Source organism: Chiloscyllium plagiosum, unplaced genomic scaffold (genome assembly GCF_037043375.1).
Source record: "Chiloscyllium plagiosum isolate Xiang-an unplaced genomic scaffold, Cpla_swu_hap1 HiC_scaffold_43, whole genome shotgun sequence".
Classification (NCBI taxonomy): domain Eukaryota; kingdom Metazoa; phylum Chordata; class Chondrichthyes; order Orectolobiformes; family Hemiscylliidae; genus Chiloscyllium; species Chiloscyllium plagiosum.
Genome location: NW_028270181.1, coordinates 15,636,040 through 15,654,150, shown reverse-complemented (window position 1 = coordinate 15,654,150; position 18,111 = coordinate 15,636,040). Strand labels below are relative to the sequence as shown.

Below are 18,111 nucleotides of genomic sequence, written 5' to 3'. Positions count from 1 at the left end.
CGTTCCTGTGGTCTTTTCCGATCTTTTAAGGCTCCTCATTATTTACATTTTCCTTGTAGATTATGCTGAAGTGCACTGTTCAATGGGGGTGTGAAGGGGTGGAGGTGTGAGGGGGTGGTGAGGAGGTTGGAGATAAACGAAAGGGCAATACCATGAAGGGACGTTCACAGTCAGGGGGTCTGACTGGTGTTTCTGATTGAACACATGGTTGGAGAACTGGTTTAGGAGGGAAGATACCAGATTTCTGAGGCATTGACACCAGGACCTGCACAATCGGGATGGGTTATATCTTACTAGGTTTGGGACTAACATCCTTGCAGGGAGACTTGCTAGTGCAACTGGGGTTAGTTTAAAATAGCTTGTCAGAAAGCTGAGAATCTGAAGGAAAACACAAACTGGAAGGGAGCTAAGCTGGTAACAGCAAATAGGAATGCTGCAAAGAACATTAGATGACGAGAGAACCAAAGTCAAGCATCGAGTATGCCTCAAATGCGAAATGAGTCAAAAAGACAAAGTTAAGGGAACTTTGCGGGAATGCATGCAGCACTCTCAACAAAATAGAGAATCTAAAGGCACAAGTAGTGGTAATTAGTTATGATCTAATTGGCGTTTTAGAAACATAACTGTATGATGTCCAGGACTGAGGACTGAACTTCCAAAGATAATCAATATTTCGGAAGGACAGGCAAGGAGGTGGAGTTGTACTGATAAAGTCATGGGATCAGTACATTAGTAAGGGTGGATCTCTGATCAGGAGAACAATGTGTGGAATTTGTTTGGATGAAACTAAGAAACAGCTCGGGGAAAGCAGACATTGTTTATAAACTTCCTATCAGTGGTGGTAGTGTGAGGCATAGTATAAATCAGGAAATAAGAGAAGCATGTAGGATGGGCAACAGAGCCAGCATGGGTGACTTCAATCTGCATGTAGACCAAATGATTACAAATACTATAGAAGACAACTTTCTGGAGTATCTTGAAGAACCAACTAGAGGATAGACTATTATGAATTTCATATGATGCATGAAAAAGAGCTAAGAAAGAGTCTTCTTTTAAAAGAAGCTTTACAGATGTGTGACACTGATATGATATGAGGCAAGGGTGTTAGAATTTGAATAAGGGTAATTATGAAAGCTTGATGTTCAAGTTAGCTGAGCTGGATTGAGCAAATCCACGAAAAGGCATGACTGTACATAGGCGATGGCTAGTCTTTAAAGAATTCCACAAAGACCGTTCCCTCCGTGACTACCTGGTCAGGTCCATGCCCCTCTACAACCCACCCTCCAATCCTGGCACCTTCCCCTGCCACTGCAATTGCAAAACCTGCAACCACACCTCCTCCCTCACCTCCATCCAAGGCCCTAGAGGAGCCTTCCACATTCATCAATGTTTTACCTGCACATCCACCAATATCATTTATTGAATCTGTTGCTCCCGATGCGGTCTCCTCTACATTGGGGAGACTGGACGCCTCTTAGCACAGCGCTTTAGGGAACAGTTCCGGGACACCCGCACCAATCAACCACACCGCCCTGTGGCCCAATATTTTAACACCCCCTCCCACTCTACTGAGGACATGGAGGTCCTGGGCCTCCTTCATCGCTGCTCCCTCATCACCAGACGCCTGGAGGAAGAACGCCTCATCTTCCGCCTGGGAACACTTCAACCCCAAGGGATCAATGTGGACTTCAACAGTTTTCTCATTTCCCCTTCCCCACCTCACCCTAGTTCCAAACTTCCAGCTCAGCACTGTCCCCATGATTTGTCCTACCTGCCTATCTTCTTTTCCACCTTCCACTCCACCCTCCCCCGCCTGACATATCACCTTCATCCCCTTCCCCCACTCACCTATTGTACTCTATGCTACTTTCTCCCCTCCCCCACCCTCCTCTCATTTATCTCTCCACCCTTCAGGCTCTCTGCCTGTATTCCTGATGAAGGGCTTTTGCCCGAAATGTCGATTTTACTGCTCCTCGGATGCTGCCTGAAGTGCTGTGCTCTTCCAGCAACACTAATCCAGAATCTGGTTTCCAGCATCTGCAGTCATTGTTTTACCTTTAAAGAATTATTACATGTCTTACAGTCCTTCAAGGTGCTAAACTCAAGAACGAACCCTCAACCATAGCTGCCAAAAGAAGTTAATAATAGTATAAGGTAAATGAAAAGAATTATAAAGTGACCAAAACAGTAATAAATCTGAAGGTTGAGAACTTTTTTAGAATACAGTAAAGGAGTGTCAAGAAACTGATGAGGAAAGAAAGAAGAGAATACAAGTACAATCTAGCAGAAAATGAAAATAGATTGTAACAGCTGTATAGGTATGTAAAAAGGAAACATTTGGATAACACAAATGTCTGCCCACTAAAAACAGAGTCAGGAGAAATCATAAAGGGGAACAGAGAAATGGCAGAAAACCTAAAGGATATTTTCTGTCTGTTTTACTGAGGAAGATAAAATACATCTCCCAGAATTAGAAATCCAAGTGACTAGGAAGAATAAGAAGTTGAAGAAAATTAGTAGAAGATTGTACTGGAGAAATTAATAGGGCTGAAAGTTCAGAAGTCTACACCCCAGAGTGTTGAAGCAAGTGGCTATAAAGATTAGATTAGATTACTTACAGTGTGGAAACAGGCCCTTCGGCCCAACAAGTCCACACCGACCCGCCGAAGCGCAACCCACCCATACCCCTACATTTACCCCTTACCTAACACTACGGGCAATTTAGCATGGCCAATTCACCTGACCTGCACATCTTTGGACTGTGGGAGGAAACCGGAGCACCCGGAGGAAACCCACGCAGACACGGGGAGAACGTGCAAACTCCACACAGACAGTCGCCTGAGGCGGGAATTGAACCCGGGTCTCTGGCGTTGTGAGGCAGCAGTGCTAACCACTGTGCCACCGTGGACGTGGCAACCAAATGTACTATTTCCAAATTTGCAGTTGATATAGTTGATGCATTGGTGATCATCTTCCAAATTAATTCTGGAATAATTCCTGCAGATTAGAAGGGGGCAAATATCACTCCACTGTTTAAGAAAGGAACAACAGGGAACTACAGTTCGAACAAGATGTTAGTGAGGTCTCTTCTGGAGTACTGTGTCCAGTTCTGGTTGTCCTGTTATAGGAAGGATTTTATGAAGTTGGAGAAGATTCAGGAGAGATTTACGTGGATGTCACCAGGAATGGAGGCTTTGAGTAATAAGGTGAGGCTGGGACATTTTTCACTGGAGCATAGGAGGTTGATAGGTGTCCTTATAGAGGTTTATAAAATCATGAAGAGTGTAGATAAGGTCAATGGCAGGTGCTACATCCCTAGGGAGGGATATTTTAAATCTAGGGGTCATATTTTTATAGTGAGAGGAGAAAGATTTAAAAAAGACATGAGGGGCAAATTTTCTTTTTACACAGAGTATGGTTCATGTGTGTAATGAACTTCTGAAGGAAATGGCGGATGTGGGTACAGTTACAATGTTTAAAATACATTTAGATAAGTACATGAGTAAGAAATGTTTGGAATGATGTGGGACAAGCAGAGGTAGGCGGGACTAATTTAGTACGGAATTAAGGTCAGCATGGACTGACCGGATCAAAGGGTCCGTTTCCGTTCTGTATGACTAGAATTCTACAAACTCACCAGTCTTACAGTGATATGAGGTAAAATAAAGAAAAAGATAAATGGACACCTGTGTAATACTGATCTTATAGAGCACAGTGTGGATTTGTAGATGGAAAATAGTGTTTAATGTATGTGAAAGTGTTCGTGTACTTAATTTGGATTTTCAGGAGGCTTTTTTAAAAAGTTCACCTACAGAGATGGATTAGCAAAATTAAAGCACACAGTATACAAGATAATGTGCTGCCATGGGTTAAGAAATGGCTAACAGATAGGAATGAATGGGTCATACTTCCGCTGGCAGACTATGGCGAGTACCAGAGGATCAGTACGTGGGCCCAATTGTTCGCAATATATGAAAAATTTGGACGTGGCAACCAAATGTACTATTTCCAAATTTGCAGTTGATATAAAGCTACGGAGGAATGTGTGCCGTGAGAAATGTAAAATACTTTGAGGAGAATTTGGACAGACTTAGTTTGATCTGACAAGAACATGACTAAATAGATATAATCCAACAAGTTAAAAAAAATTTCAAAGGCACAGACCCATCATCTATGGTCAACTAGCAATGGGAAAACTAAAGAAAAATCATATAAATCGTGCAAAGAAAAATGGCATATCACAAGATTGGACAAAATATAAAAAACAAAGAATGAACAAAAGGTTAATAAACAGGGCTACTTAGAAAGAAAGGGCTAGCCAGGAATGTAAAAACAGATAAGAGTTTCTACAAATATTTAAAGGAAGAAAAAAAAGAGCATTAGTTTCCTATAAAAAGTGAGATTGGAAAATAAGGAAATGGCAGATGAATTGAATAGGTAAATTGCAGTATTCTTCACTACAGAAGATACCATTTCAACTATGATTAGATTAGATTAGATTACATTACAGTGTGGAAACAGGCCCTTCGGCCCAACAAGTCCACACCGACCCGCCGAAGCGCAACCCACCCATACCCCTACATTTACCCCTTAACTAACACTACGGGCAATTTAGCATGGCCAATTCACCTGACCTGCACATCTTTGGACTGTGGGAGGAAACCGGAGCACCCGGAGGAAACCCACGCAGACACGGGGAGAACGTGCAAACTCCACACAGTCGGTCGCCTGAGGCGGGAATTGAACCCAGGTCTCCGGCGCTGTGAGGCAGCAGTGGTTAGCACTCCGTGCCGCCATTAAAGGAAAGCCAGCCAATTTACTGTATTTAGATTTTAGGAAGGCATTTTATGAAGATGTCATATCAAAGGTTAATGCAGAGAATTAAAGCTCATGGTGCAGGATATAGCATATTGGCATGGATAGAAGCTTGGCTGCCTAACAGGAAGTAGAGAACAGACATTATTTTTTTTCAGGTTGGCAAGATAGGTGACCATAAGAAATAGAAAGGGGAAGGAGGCACAGATAGGAATAATGCCTTGGCTCCTAACAGTAGCTATATGTTGGAACAGTGAATGAATCAGGGGGTAGCGAGGCCATGTAACAAAGGCAATCACCTGTTTTTAATTCAAAGAGAGACGTGGGATCACCGACTGTGTTGGCATTTATTGGTGATCAAGTCTGGTAGTGAGCTGCCTTCTTGAACCACTGCAACCCATGTTTGTAGGCAGACCCACAATGCTGTTAGAGGGGGAATTCAGGATATTGACTTGGAGACAGTGAAGAAATTGCAAGATAATGAAGGGGAATACATAATCATAATGGAGAGGAACCTGCAGTTCGTGTAAAGGGGTCATTTCCCTTGTCCTTCTAGATGGAAGTGGTTACCTAAGTGAAAGTTGCTGTCTAAGAATCTTTGGTGAATTTCTACAGTGCATCTTGTGAGTACTACGCACTACTGCTGTTGAGTGCTGGTGGTGGAGTGACTGAAGTTTTGTGGATATGGTGCCAATCAAGCAGGATATTTTGTCGTAAATGGTACTAAGAACTCAACCAGCCAAGTGGGGAGCATTCCATGACAATGTTGACTTGTGCCTTGTAGATGACAGACAGACATTGGGGAGTTAGGAGATGAGTTACTTGCTACAGTATTCCTAGCCTCTGACCTGCACCTGTAGCCACTGCATGTGTCTGGCAAGTCCAGTTCTGCTCTTGGTTTCTGGTAACACCCAGGATATTAATAATGGGGATTCAGTGACAGCAATGCCATTGAACATCAAGGGGCGGTGCTAGATTGCCTCTTATTGGACATGATCATGGCCTGACATTTGTGTGGTGGGAGATATAATCTATGACTTGTTGCATTTGAACGTGGATTGCTTTGAATGATGCTTTAATCTTCATGTAGATAGAGATAGTCAGATTGGCTGAGGTAGTCATGAGAAGAATTCAGAGTGAATTCAGGACAGTTTCATAAAACAATACATGTGCATCCAGCTAGGAATCAGGCTATTTTGGATCTGGTGACGTGTAATGAGGCAGGTCTAATAAATTATGTCAGTATAAAAGATTCCCCAGGAAACAGTGACCATAACATGATAGAATTTAGCATTCAATTTGAGAGGGAGGAATCTAGATCAAAAACAACTGTGCTAAGGAGGACCTGGGATTCTAGGAAGGGGAAAAGTCAACCATGGATAACCAGGAAAGTTATAAACAGCTTCAATGCGGCAAAGATTAGTGATAAACCAGAGAATTGGGAAGCTTCAGAAGCCAACAAAAAAACACACAAAAGCTAAAGATGAACTTTGAGAACAAACTTGCAAGTAATATCAAGACAGACAGCAAGAGCTTCTTTAAATTTAAAGAAAAAAGAGAAAGAAAGTGCACAAAGGACTCCGAGAGAGGTTGGGGAAATAACATTGGGGAACTAGGAAATAGCAGAGGAATTGAATAAATATTTTGTATCAGTCTTCACAATAGAAGACACTAATAGCATTGTAAAGTTGTTATATAACCTGGGGCAAAAAGTGGTGAGGAAACAATATAACTATCATGAGAGAAAGATTGCTTGGGAAACCAATGGGGATAAAGACTAGTCCGTCCTCTTGTGTGATGGGATACATCCTAGTATATTAAAGAATGTAGCAACAGAGATAGTGGCTGCAGTGGCAGTAATAATCTTCTAGATTATGGAAATATCTCAGAGAAATGGAAAACTGCCAAATTTAACATCTTCATTTAAAAATGAAGGCGATGAAAACAAGTAACTATTGGCCAATTAACTTAACATCTGCTATTGGGAAAAATAGGGCAATTATGAGTTTACTGGAATTCAAGTTTACTAGAATTCTTTGAAGAAGTAACAATCAGGATAGATAAAGGGGAAGCAGTGGATGTAAAAGCTTTGGATTTTTTTCAGAAGGTGTTTGATAAGCTACCACACATTAGGCTACTTAATAACAGAAGAGTTCATGATGCTGGAAGTAGTATGTTAGCATGGATAGAGGATTGGCTAACTAATCAAAGACAGATGGTTGGGGTAAAGGGGGACATTTTCAGGACGGCAACCTGTAGTTAGTAAAGTGCCACAGGGATCAGTCCTGGGGGCACAACTATGTACGAAATGTATTAATTGCTTGGATGATGACAGTGAATACACGATAGCCAAATTTGTGGATGACAGAAAAATTGGCGGAAAGGCAATTGGTGAAGATGCCACAGAGTGTACAGAGGCATTTAGACAGGTTCAGCGAATGGGAAAAAGACTTGGCAGATGGAGTATAATGTGTAAAAATGTCAAGTCATGCACTTTGGAAGAACAGATAGATGAGCTGAATATTTTGTAAATGGGGAAAGATTGCAGTAGAGAGAGATTCAGCAGTCCTCATGCATGAATCACACAAAGCTAAAATCCAAATTCAGTGGGTAATAGGAAAGACAAATTAATGGCCAACTAGCCTTTGTTCCAAAGGGAATATAAAAACAAAACTTAAAATTATACAGGGCATAAAGTCAGACCATACCTGGAATACTGTGTACAGTTTTGCTCCCCTTATAGAAGAAATGATATATTGACATTGGGGGCAGCTTAGAGAAGACTCACAAGGTTGAGATTCTGGGAATAAAAGGAATTTGCTTATGAGGAGAGGTTGAGTATGTTGGGCATGTGTTTAGACGTTTAGAAGAATGAGAGGAAACCGTAAGAAGCATAAAAGATTCTGAGGGGGGCCTAACATAGCAGAAGCTGGGAGGTCCCTTCCCCCTACAGTCTAGGACTGAATGACATAATCTCAGGGGAAAGGATTGCCCATTTAAAACAGAAATAAGGAGGAACTTTTCTCTCTCTCTTCGAAGGTAGTCAAACTGGAATGCTTTACTGGGGAGGGCTGTAGAGGCTGGGTCATTAAGCATATTCTAGGCTCAGATGTACAGAGTTTTAAATCAGTCAGGGAATCAAGGGATATAGGGAAAAACAATAAAATGAAGATGACGATTGAGATCAGCAATGAAATGGCCTACCTCTACTCCTACGTCTTACGGATGCGTTTGATTCCTGTTCCTCAGAATCATGGAAGTTGACATGTGAACTAATGTGTTTAAAGGAACACAAAGAATAGATGGAAAATGATTTATAAAATATCCAGAACAAGGGGACAGAATCTGGACCAGTTAAGAGGAAATCCAGGAAAAGAATAACACAAAGGGTTGGGAGATCTGGGTCACTGCGCTGTAAAATCTCCAATTCAAAGTCAACTGAGGCATTTTAAAGAGAGATGGATGTGTCAAGAAGGCATTTTAAAGAGAGTTAAGGATCTTGGCAAAATCGAGACCAAAATAATTGATCTGCCATGACAAATAAAATTAGTGCAACACACTCCCTAGGCTGATTGGCCTCTTCTCGTTCCTTGATTTAGTAATAGTTAGTAATGGACTATGGATATATGGTGATAATATCATTTCTGTCAATGCTTCATTGTGAATGGTATCATACAAACATTTACACCCACCTTAATACTAGCAATGCTTGGGCTTCCGATATTCAATAAATGGACATTAATGCCACAAAATAAACAAAGGTGCATTCAGATACCAACTTCAACATTGCTCAAAACTTCAAATGCTCAGAAAACAGCTGGAAATTGTTAACGATATTACTACAGTCCCAAAATACTGTTGCTTTATAAACATTTGCAACTACCCATCTCTATCAGCACAATAAGTTGACTTTTGCTTGACCAGGTTCGGGCCTATCAAGAAATGTTAATGGTAAACACTAGTAGCATCAGGTGCCAAGCAAACATCTGGGCAACACAATGCAGATTAACAGTTATTTACTTAATGCAGATTGTAGTACTGGACTGGATTTGGAATGCAGTTTTTGCAATATAAAAATTCAAGCATAAAAGCTATTAAGATATTAATTAACATTTTAACACGATGACAATTGACCTCTTGAAGAAGCTGTTGACACAAATGATGGTTGGCAGTGAAATTGAGTACTTACCAAATGTATGAAGCCAGCTCCCGTTAGCCATGTGCTTATAAATATGGATAATAGATTCACCAACTTGATGGAATTGCTGTCCAAAAGAGAAAAATAAATACTGAATGGTACTGTTTAAGAAAACATATCAAGGTGAGTGTTTATGCATTTCTACAGTACTTGGTCACATGAGTAGTCCTGAAATATCTGAAATGCACAATTTCAGGGGGCAGCTGTGAATGATCAGAAATTAAACATTAAAACAAAACCAGAAAGTACAGGAAATGCAAAGCAGGTTAGTCAACCTCAGATACTAAGCAGTCTGTGTCCAGACACAGCAAGATTTGGGCAATAAACAGGCTTGGACTGAAAACAGCAGGTAACATTTGCACACACAAAGACCATCTCCAATAGCAGAGAATCTAACTATTGTTCCTTGATGGTCAATGATATTATCCATCACTGAATCCCCCACAATTAACATCCTGGGCACTTGCCATTGATCAGAATGCCTTCCCATTTTAACACTGCACTGAAAGAGGAGGTGAAAGGCTAGGAATTCTGCACTGAGTAATTCACCTTGTGGCCCCCCCAATGCACAAGTCAAGAATGCAACTGAAATTCACTCCATTTTCTTGGATGGGTTTAACTCCAACACAACTGAAGAAACTTAACATCGTTCAGGAAAAAGCATCCTGCTTTTTGGCAATATACCCATCACGTTCAACATTCACACCCTTCACCACTGGCACAGAGTGGGCTGCATTGTGTACAACCTATAAAATTGACTGCAGTAACTCACCAAAATTCCTTCAACAGCACTTTGCAAACCTACCAGCCTCTGAAACCAAGCAGAATAAAGGCAGATGTATGGGATCACCACCACTGCATGGTCCCCAAGTAACACACCATCTTGACTTACAATTATATTGCTGTTCCTTCACTCTCACTGCGTCAAATCCTCAAATTCCCTTCTGAACATCACTGGGGGTGCCCATATATCCTAAAAATTACCGTGGCTCAAAATAACAGCTTGTCACCAGCATCTCCAGGCCAAATAGGAATGGACAATAAGGGCTGGCCTGGTCAGAGACACCCATATCCCATAAACAAATTTTTTAAAAACCATCTTAGAGTACTTACTACTGCTCAGAGAGCTGTGTCAGTAAATTCTGAGACCAAGTTGTCTGAATTCATCCATAACCTTTTCAAATGGGTAATATTGCATCATAAAGATGAGAAACACAGAAAAGCTTACTAGAAGAGAAAGCTCATACTTACCACCAGGAAACTGAAAAGAATATTGTCTTTAACAATAAAGACTATTTGTGTTTTGAAATTGCACAATTTACCTTACAATTACATGGTAACAGCATAATGGCACTTTTCAATGTCAGTTATACATTGAGTCGCAGGCATTTGTAGTAAGATCAAAAGAGATACATTTTCTTTGATTGATAGCATTCTGCTTCTCATCTGGTAATGAAATGAATATATAAAACTCAAATATACATGCATAAACTTCCTCCCGATGTAAATATACATAAATACATATGGCACTGACATGGATATGCTGAGCCAGAAAGACTTTTTCTACGCTGCATATACGTAAGCTCACATATACATGGACACACACATATATGTATGTATCTCAATAAATTATCCATATGCTTACACTTCCTGGCTTTAAAATCAAAAACAGGCCAACAGGAAGTAAAAGTTGCAAGCTGGAGAGAACACAGACATAGGAATTCTAATATATTATGAGTCAAGACAAAACTAATAACTTGAATGGGGAGGATTGAATTATATTCTGATCCTATTACCCTGCCCTCCAACTCCAGTCTATCCAAGGACCACACGAGGTTTCATCTCCCCATGTGCTGTACATGACATCTATCCAAACAGATGTGGTTTGACAGCCTCAGCAACAACTATCAAGTTATAATTTACTTAATATAATGCCAAGAATTTACCAGAAAAAAATCTTCACATGCGCCCTGGATTTCTTTTAAAATAAAACAGCTGACAAATTTAGCAGAAAGGAGATTACCACAACTGCTGATGGTGTATTTAGGAAGGCTGGTCATACCATCACTTCAAAGTCCCTTGTTAAGATAGAGTTTGCACAGAGCCATCATTGGAGCTCACCTTCACCATTTAAATCCCTGTTAGGATTACAAAAGCTTTTAGCTGTTCAAACTATCAACATTTACATTCTGCAAGTTCATAAACATTGCCATTCAACAGCTGAAGAAAGACAATATTTGCAGATGCTGTGATCATAAAGCAATTGCCAAAGATGGAAATGATTAATGCACAGTTCCATACAATACAACTTTTTATTCAGGCCAGTGAAGTACATATTCTTTAACTGAATAAATTATTTTAATATATTTTTCTGTATTAAATACGCCACTGTGGTAATGTAATAATTAGGATAAATAACAAACTATAGAAAGATTTTTGTTTTAAATTTCATGGCACACTGTGCACGAAGTTTCTTCATATCAATTCTTGTTTTCGTGGAAAATGTGTTTAAATGGATTAGAGTCTTTTCCACTTTCAATCAGAGCAACTAAAGATGACCCCCGGATTAATCAGGAGCATGTTCAAGCTCCTCAACATCTGTGCACAGCTAGGATTTCAACAAGGTCTCAAACAGGCTTGAAAAATCCCCATTTTGCTCCTGACTAAATAATAACTTTTAAGACAGAGGTCATATAGAGCCATCATTGGAGCTCGCCTTCACCATTTAAATCCTTTCAGGATTACAAAAGCTTTTAGTTATTCAAATTATCAACATTTACAATCCTGCACTGCAGAAACATAATATCTAGCCAGAAGCAAAATGGACTATTTTGAAATTCAATATGCTGTAATTTTTCTTGTTGCCTGTGAAGTAAATGTTTATGCTGATCCATTCTACAGGATAGCAACGTGGAAATAAGTGCCCTTTGCTTCCAACATAATCACAAACCAAGTGAATACATAAACAGGACACTTGCCTGGTACTGGCCATAGTTGCATTAAGATTTTCCATCACAGCCATAACACTTCAAAATATTATAAGCAAAGCTGGCAAATGTTAAAGCACATTGCACCAATCTTGTTCAGGAAACGGAATGCATCCAATTATCTACAATAGTCAACTTTGCATCACAAACTCGGTAACACTGCTGCAATTACGCTGAGGATTATTGATAGAGTCTTACAGCACAGACACAGAGCATTCGATCCAACTCATCCATGCTCACCAGACATAGCAATCTGGCTTCCTCCCATTTGCCAGCATTGGGCCCATATCCCTGTAAATCCTTTCTAATCATATACCCAATCAGATGCTTTTTAAATGTCATAATTGTACTCTCCTCCACCACTTCCTCTAGCAGTTCATTCCATATGCACACCACCCTCTGCGTGAAAATGCTACCCATCAGGTCCTTAAAACTTCTGTTAGGAAGATGTGGGTGCACTTTACGAGAGTTAAAAGCAGCAGAACTACCAGACATAGCATCAAGTGTTCTCAATAAGGTAACAATGTAACACTTGGTTGAACAACTCGATTAGCTCATTGCCTGGAGACAAAAACAAATTCAAATTCGGCCAATCAGTTTAAATTATACCCCGAAAAATACCAAACTCTAATCCAATTTGAATTGAGTATACTCACAATCTTAAAAGCCAATGACACAGTCTGATGCTTTAGGGGTAGAGGACTGGGGAAAATTGAACAGTTGAGAGGAGAACTGCCAAGCCCCACCATGTAAAAGAATGGCTGAAAAATAGCTCTCTTAAAAGTACCTTTCTTGATCAGTAATCTGTTACACAGAAATTCCTAAGAAGACGACACAGGAAGATGCAAATAGAAGAACCAAAAACTGCCTGATTTTGAGATAAGAAGTGTTGTGTTGTAAATCTTAATTGGGAGTTTTATCGGACTAGTATTATAGAAGGGAAGGTAAAAGATAGGTTTGAGTAAGGACTTGTACATAGCTGTTAGTTAATTATTCTCTGTTATACTTTAAGAAATAAAGTTGTTAATTTTTACTTTAAATAATTCTTGGCCACAATTTTTACAAATTACTGCATGGGATAAATCTTTTCTATGTTGCTGGTTTTAAATTAAGCAGGAGGGTTTACTTCATGTCGTAACACTTGCCCCCCTCACCTTAAATCTATGCTCTCTAAAGTTTGGAGGAAAACGTCATCAGGAACTAAGGGAAACCCACCGTACCACAGCTGAGGGTAATAGGGTGCAACAACACTCCAAATCAGGAGCAGGGCATTCAGTCTCTCTGTCGGACTCAGAACTGGACCTTCCCAGCTTTAATCACACCCCAACGACACCAGATGAGGGCAATCCCCCCCTTGGAATGATCAGGATGACTATCTCATTCAGAGAGTATCCAATAGCTTGGCCACACCACAGGGAGGCAAGTACTCCCCTAATGACAAGACCATGAGTGAACAAACATTGGATCTACGGGTAACTCTATAAAATCTCAAAATGAATTTTAAAATTGCCAGTATTAAGATGCAAAGTGTCAAATCTACATTTTAGCAAAGTGTTACCACGTTGGCTTACTTGGCCAATATCAAAGCGGACCTCCTATTTCTGCAGCAGTGTGGTATACTACACCTCAGCAGCTACAGGAAATGGTTGGAGACCACGGGCCTTTGATTTGGTCGGGGAGGAGTGGAGTACGATAACTGCTTCTCTAGCCTGGGTATTCTGCTGTGAGGAGGTAACTTCACCACTCCAAAGTTGAGGTGGTAGTTTGTGGGGGTGGGGGGGCTGCCTCCTCATAGCAGATGTTATGGACAGAAATACTCCTGAGACTAATTAACATGCACACCCCAGTGGAAAAGAGTGAGCAGTTGGCTGCCCTGCAGCAGCTCCCATTGCTGCTAGTGATGTCCAGGCCGGTCATTCTGCTGGAGACTTCAACTGCATCATCGCTGCAAATGGATGATCCAGATGGGCTGACAGCAAACTGGAAGCCATGTTCAGATTCCTGAATGAAACGGTTAATGTTGTCAAGCTGCACAATGTCTTCAGCACTCTTGTCGACACAGCGCAGCGTAGATATACCTGGTCACGGCCAGATGGAGCTGTCTGCTCAAGGATAGATTTCCACGTTGTGTGTTGCACATTCTTGGTCAGATCTGCTGATGTCAAGCCAGTGATCTTCTCTGACCATATCTCCCTGACTATCACCTACAGGTTGACCAATGGGACAGCAAGGGAACATGGAAGCTGAACATGAAACTGTTGACTCCAGAAAACATTGAGGAACTCAAAAGGGATTACACACATTGGAGAACTGTGAGGCCCCGCTTTGAGTCTCCAGTGAACTGGCTGGAAACAATCATGAGGAACATCAAGAGGTTCTTTATCTTCAAAAGGTATTCAGAAGACGAGAGAAAGACAGGGAAAACTGTCTAAATTCCAGAAAAACATACAGACCCCAATCCTGCCGCAGACCACAGCGGTTAATGTCACAGAGGATCTCCAGGAGGTGAAGAGCCAGCAAGCTTCGCTCTTTGCCTCAGAGGACTCCAAGATAATCTTCCAGTCCAGGGTCCACATCATCAATAAAGTAACCAGCTCAAAGGGGTGATTATAACTCAATGAGAGAAGTGAGAGATTCTTTACCAATATGCTTAGTTCATCAAGCTTTTATCCTCAATCCTCCACTCAGTAAGTTGAAGAAAACTTTAACACCATTTTGTGCTCATCGGACTCAGAGTGATTATATTTAAAAATACAATCTTAGTTGTAGGAAAAGAACATCAGCGCCAGAAGTCCAGAAGAGATAGAAGATTGAGCTTGAACACTTAGAGCACTGAATGGGAGCAGCAGGAACATCTCCTTTCCCTGATTACATGACCATACTAGACTCCAAAATGGGAGAGGAGCTGCAACTAAGGTGCCCTGACTACATTAAAATTACTTCTAGTTCCATTCTCTTTATTTCTCCAGACATTCTTCTAAGTGGTGTTCAATGGCCACCTCAACAAAGATGTCAAATAAATATTGGATAACATAAGCCTGCATGCTATCAATTACAGTTTTGGGTCTATCAATTAAATACCATTTGAAATTATTGCATTTTTAATATCATATTTCTGTTTTAATAATGAATAGATATTATTTCTGGAAAAAAACAAGTTTTCTTCAAGCTTTTTATGTATTAATTGAGGCATTTTCTAAGAATACAAACTCAAAGGGAAAACCTATGTTTACCCTGCAAGAGAGGAACACGTTGATTAGTTGGCAAGTGGACACTGATTGGTAGTTGCACTACCAGGGAGAATACACCTATTAAAGCTGATTGAGAGTTAACAGCCTGACTTTTGTTTAAATTTTAAACCAGGCAGGTTGATTCTGCTGATCTGGGCATTAACCTAATAAATGAACAAGCGAGTGGCTGTTCAGTTCAAACAGGCACAGTGTTGTGAACATTTATTTTTGACTGCCAAGTACAAGCACAGCGCATGTACATATTATTTTTAATCTATAAAATACAAGGCCCTGTGTAATAATATATCTCACTTCCAATACATGCAGCACCAGTGTGATGTTAGGTATGTCGGCCATACGTATAAAGACTGGTAGTTCACATTAAACGGTACCTCTATTCAGCTGTTCGCAACAAACTAGGCAGTGACTGCATCAATGAGCATGTGCTTGCAAAGCTCACCACACTATTGTGTGACATTAGGTGTGATTCTGCAAGTGGACAATATTTTCTGGATAATTTCGAATGTTTGCAGAATGATGCTGACAACAAAATTTGGATTGTCAGTCAAGCTCACAACTCAGTGCGCTTTCTTCATAAGACAACCTGTCAATCTAGGTTTTCGTTAAGTAAACCTTCTCTAAACTGCTTCCAAAGTACTTATATCCTTCCGTAAATAAGGTAGCCAATGCTGCACACCATAATCTGGATGTGGTCTCAACATGCATAACTGAATCATAACCTCCCTACTTTTACGTTCAGTTTTACTCGTAATAAATAATAACATTCCTTCCTTAATTACCTGCTGTTCCTATAACTTGTACAGCAGTCATTCATATCCCTCTGCATCTAAATTCTATCTCCATCTAGGTCAGTCTTTTTATTCTTCCTGCCAAAATGGAAAATTACACATTTTCCCACATTACATACTACTTGGCAGACCTTTGCCCACTCACTTATCTTTTTGAAACTTTATGTACTGTTCACAACTTGACTTTTTAATCTATCCTTGTGTCATTAGCAAATTTGGCAAACAGATCATGCAAGTATCTAAAGAGTGCTGAGGTCCCAGCACCAGTTCCCTGTGACATGCAACTTGTTACATCTTGTAAACTGAAAGAGACTCAGCTACGTCTACTCTGTCTCTAGTTAGCAATCCAATCTTCCAACCATGTCAATATGCTGCCCACTACACCAACAGCTTCCATTTTCCACAACAGCCTTTGATGTGACACTTTACCAAATGTCTTCTGGAAATTTCAGTACAATAAATCCACTAATTCCCTTTTATTCACAGCACATTACTTCCACCAAGATCATAATTAGTTGGTTAAATATGATTTCCCTTTCACAAAACCATTTTGACTCTGTCTGGTTACCTTTAACTTTTCCAAATATCCCACTATAACTTCTTCAATCAGATTTTCAATAAAAAATTAGGAAAGCTCACAGAATGTTACATTTTATCATCAGGGAATTGAATAAAACAGTATGAATGTTATGCTTCAGCTACTGGTGAGACTACATCTGGAATACCGTGCGTAATGTTGGTCATCTTATTTAAGTGTTGACTGAGGCTTTGCCACTCAATTTATTCGGTGAACACAATCTCACAAACACCAAATTCATTCAATCAAAATCAATCTTTATTTGACGAAATGCAAGTGACTATCTCATGTTATAGAGTCATAGAGGTGTACAGCATGGAAACAGACCCTTCGGTCTAACATGTCCATGCCGACCAGATATCCCAACCCAATGTAGTCCCACCTACCAGCACCCGGCCCATATCCCTCCAAACCCTTCTTATTCATATACCCATCCAAATGCCTCTTAAATGTTGCAATTGTACCAGCCTCCACCACATCCTCTGGCAGCTCATTCCATACACGTACCACCCTCTGTGTGAAAAAGTTGCCCCTTAGGTCTCTTTTATATCTTTCCCCTCTCAACCTAAACTTATGCCCTCTAATTCTGGACTCCCCCAGGGAAAAGACTTTGTCTATTTATCCTATCCATGCCACTCATAATTTTGTAAACCTCTATAAGGTCACCCCTCAGCCTCCGAAGCTCCAGGGAAAACAACCCCAGCCTGTTCAACCTCTCCCTGTAGCTCAAATCCTCCAACCCTGGCAACATCCTTGTAAATCTTTTCTGAACCCTTTCACAACATCCTTCCGATAGGAAGAAGGCCAGAATTGCACGCAATATTCCAACAGTGGCCTAACCAATGTCCTGTGCAGCCGCAACATGACCTCCCAACTCCTGTACTCAATACTCTGACCAATAAATGAAAGCATACCAGACGCCTTCTTCACTATCCTAGCTACCTGCAACTCCACTTTCAAGGAGCTATGAACCTGCACTCCAAGGTCTCTTTGTTCAGCAACACTCCCTAGGACCTTACCATTAAGTGTATAAGTCCTGCTAAGATTTGCTTTTCCAAAATGCAGCACCTCGCATTTATCTGAATTAAACTCCATCTGCGACTTCTCAGCCCATTGGCCCATCTGGTCCAGATCCTGTTGTAATCTGAGGTAACCCTCTTCGCTGTCCACGACACCTCCAATTTTGGTGTCATCTGCAAACTTACTAACTGTACCTCTGATGCTCGCATCCAAATCATTTATGTAGATGACAAAAAGTAGAGGGCCCAGCACCAATCCTTGTGTCACTCCACTGGTCACAGGCTTCCAGCCTGAAAAACAACCCTCCACCACCACCCTCTGTCTTCTACCTTTGAGCCAGTTCTGTATTCAAATGGCTAGTTCTCCCTGTATTCCATGAGATCTAACCTTGCTAGCCAGTCTCCCATGGGGAACCTTGACAAACGCCTTACTGAAGTCCATATACGTCCACCGCTCTGCCCTCATCAATCCTCGT

The 18,111-nt window shown here is 40.7% G+C and overlaps 1 protein-coding gene across 16 annotated transcripts in view; it reads right to left on the bottom strand.

The window, feature by feature from the left end:
* Window positions 1-18,111, bottom strand: part of LOC122541861 (calcium-activated potassium channel subunit alpha-1) — an 847,529-nt gene that overhangs the window by 265,359 nt on the left and 564,059 nt on the right. For all 16 annotated transcript variants that reach the window (XM_087982321.1, XM_087982311.1, XM_087982314.1 and 13 more), the window contains exon 7: window positions 9,005-9,080. In XM_087982321.1, the coding sequence (XP_087838447.1) occupies window positions 9,005-9,080 (76 nt within the window). The remainder of the gene's footprint in view (window positions 1-9,004; window positions 9,081-18,111) is intronic.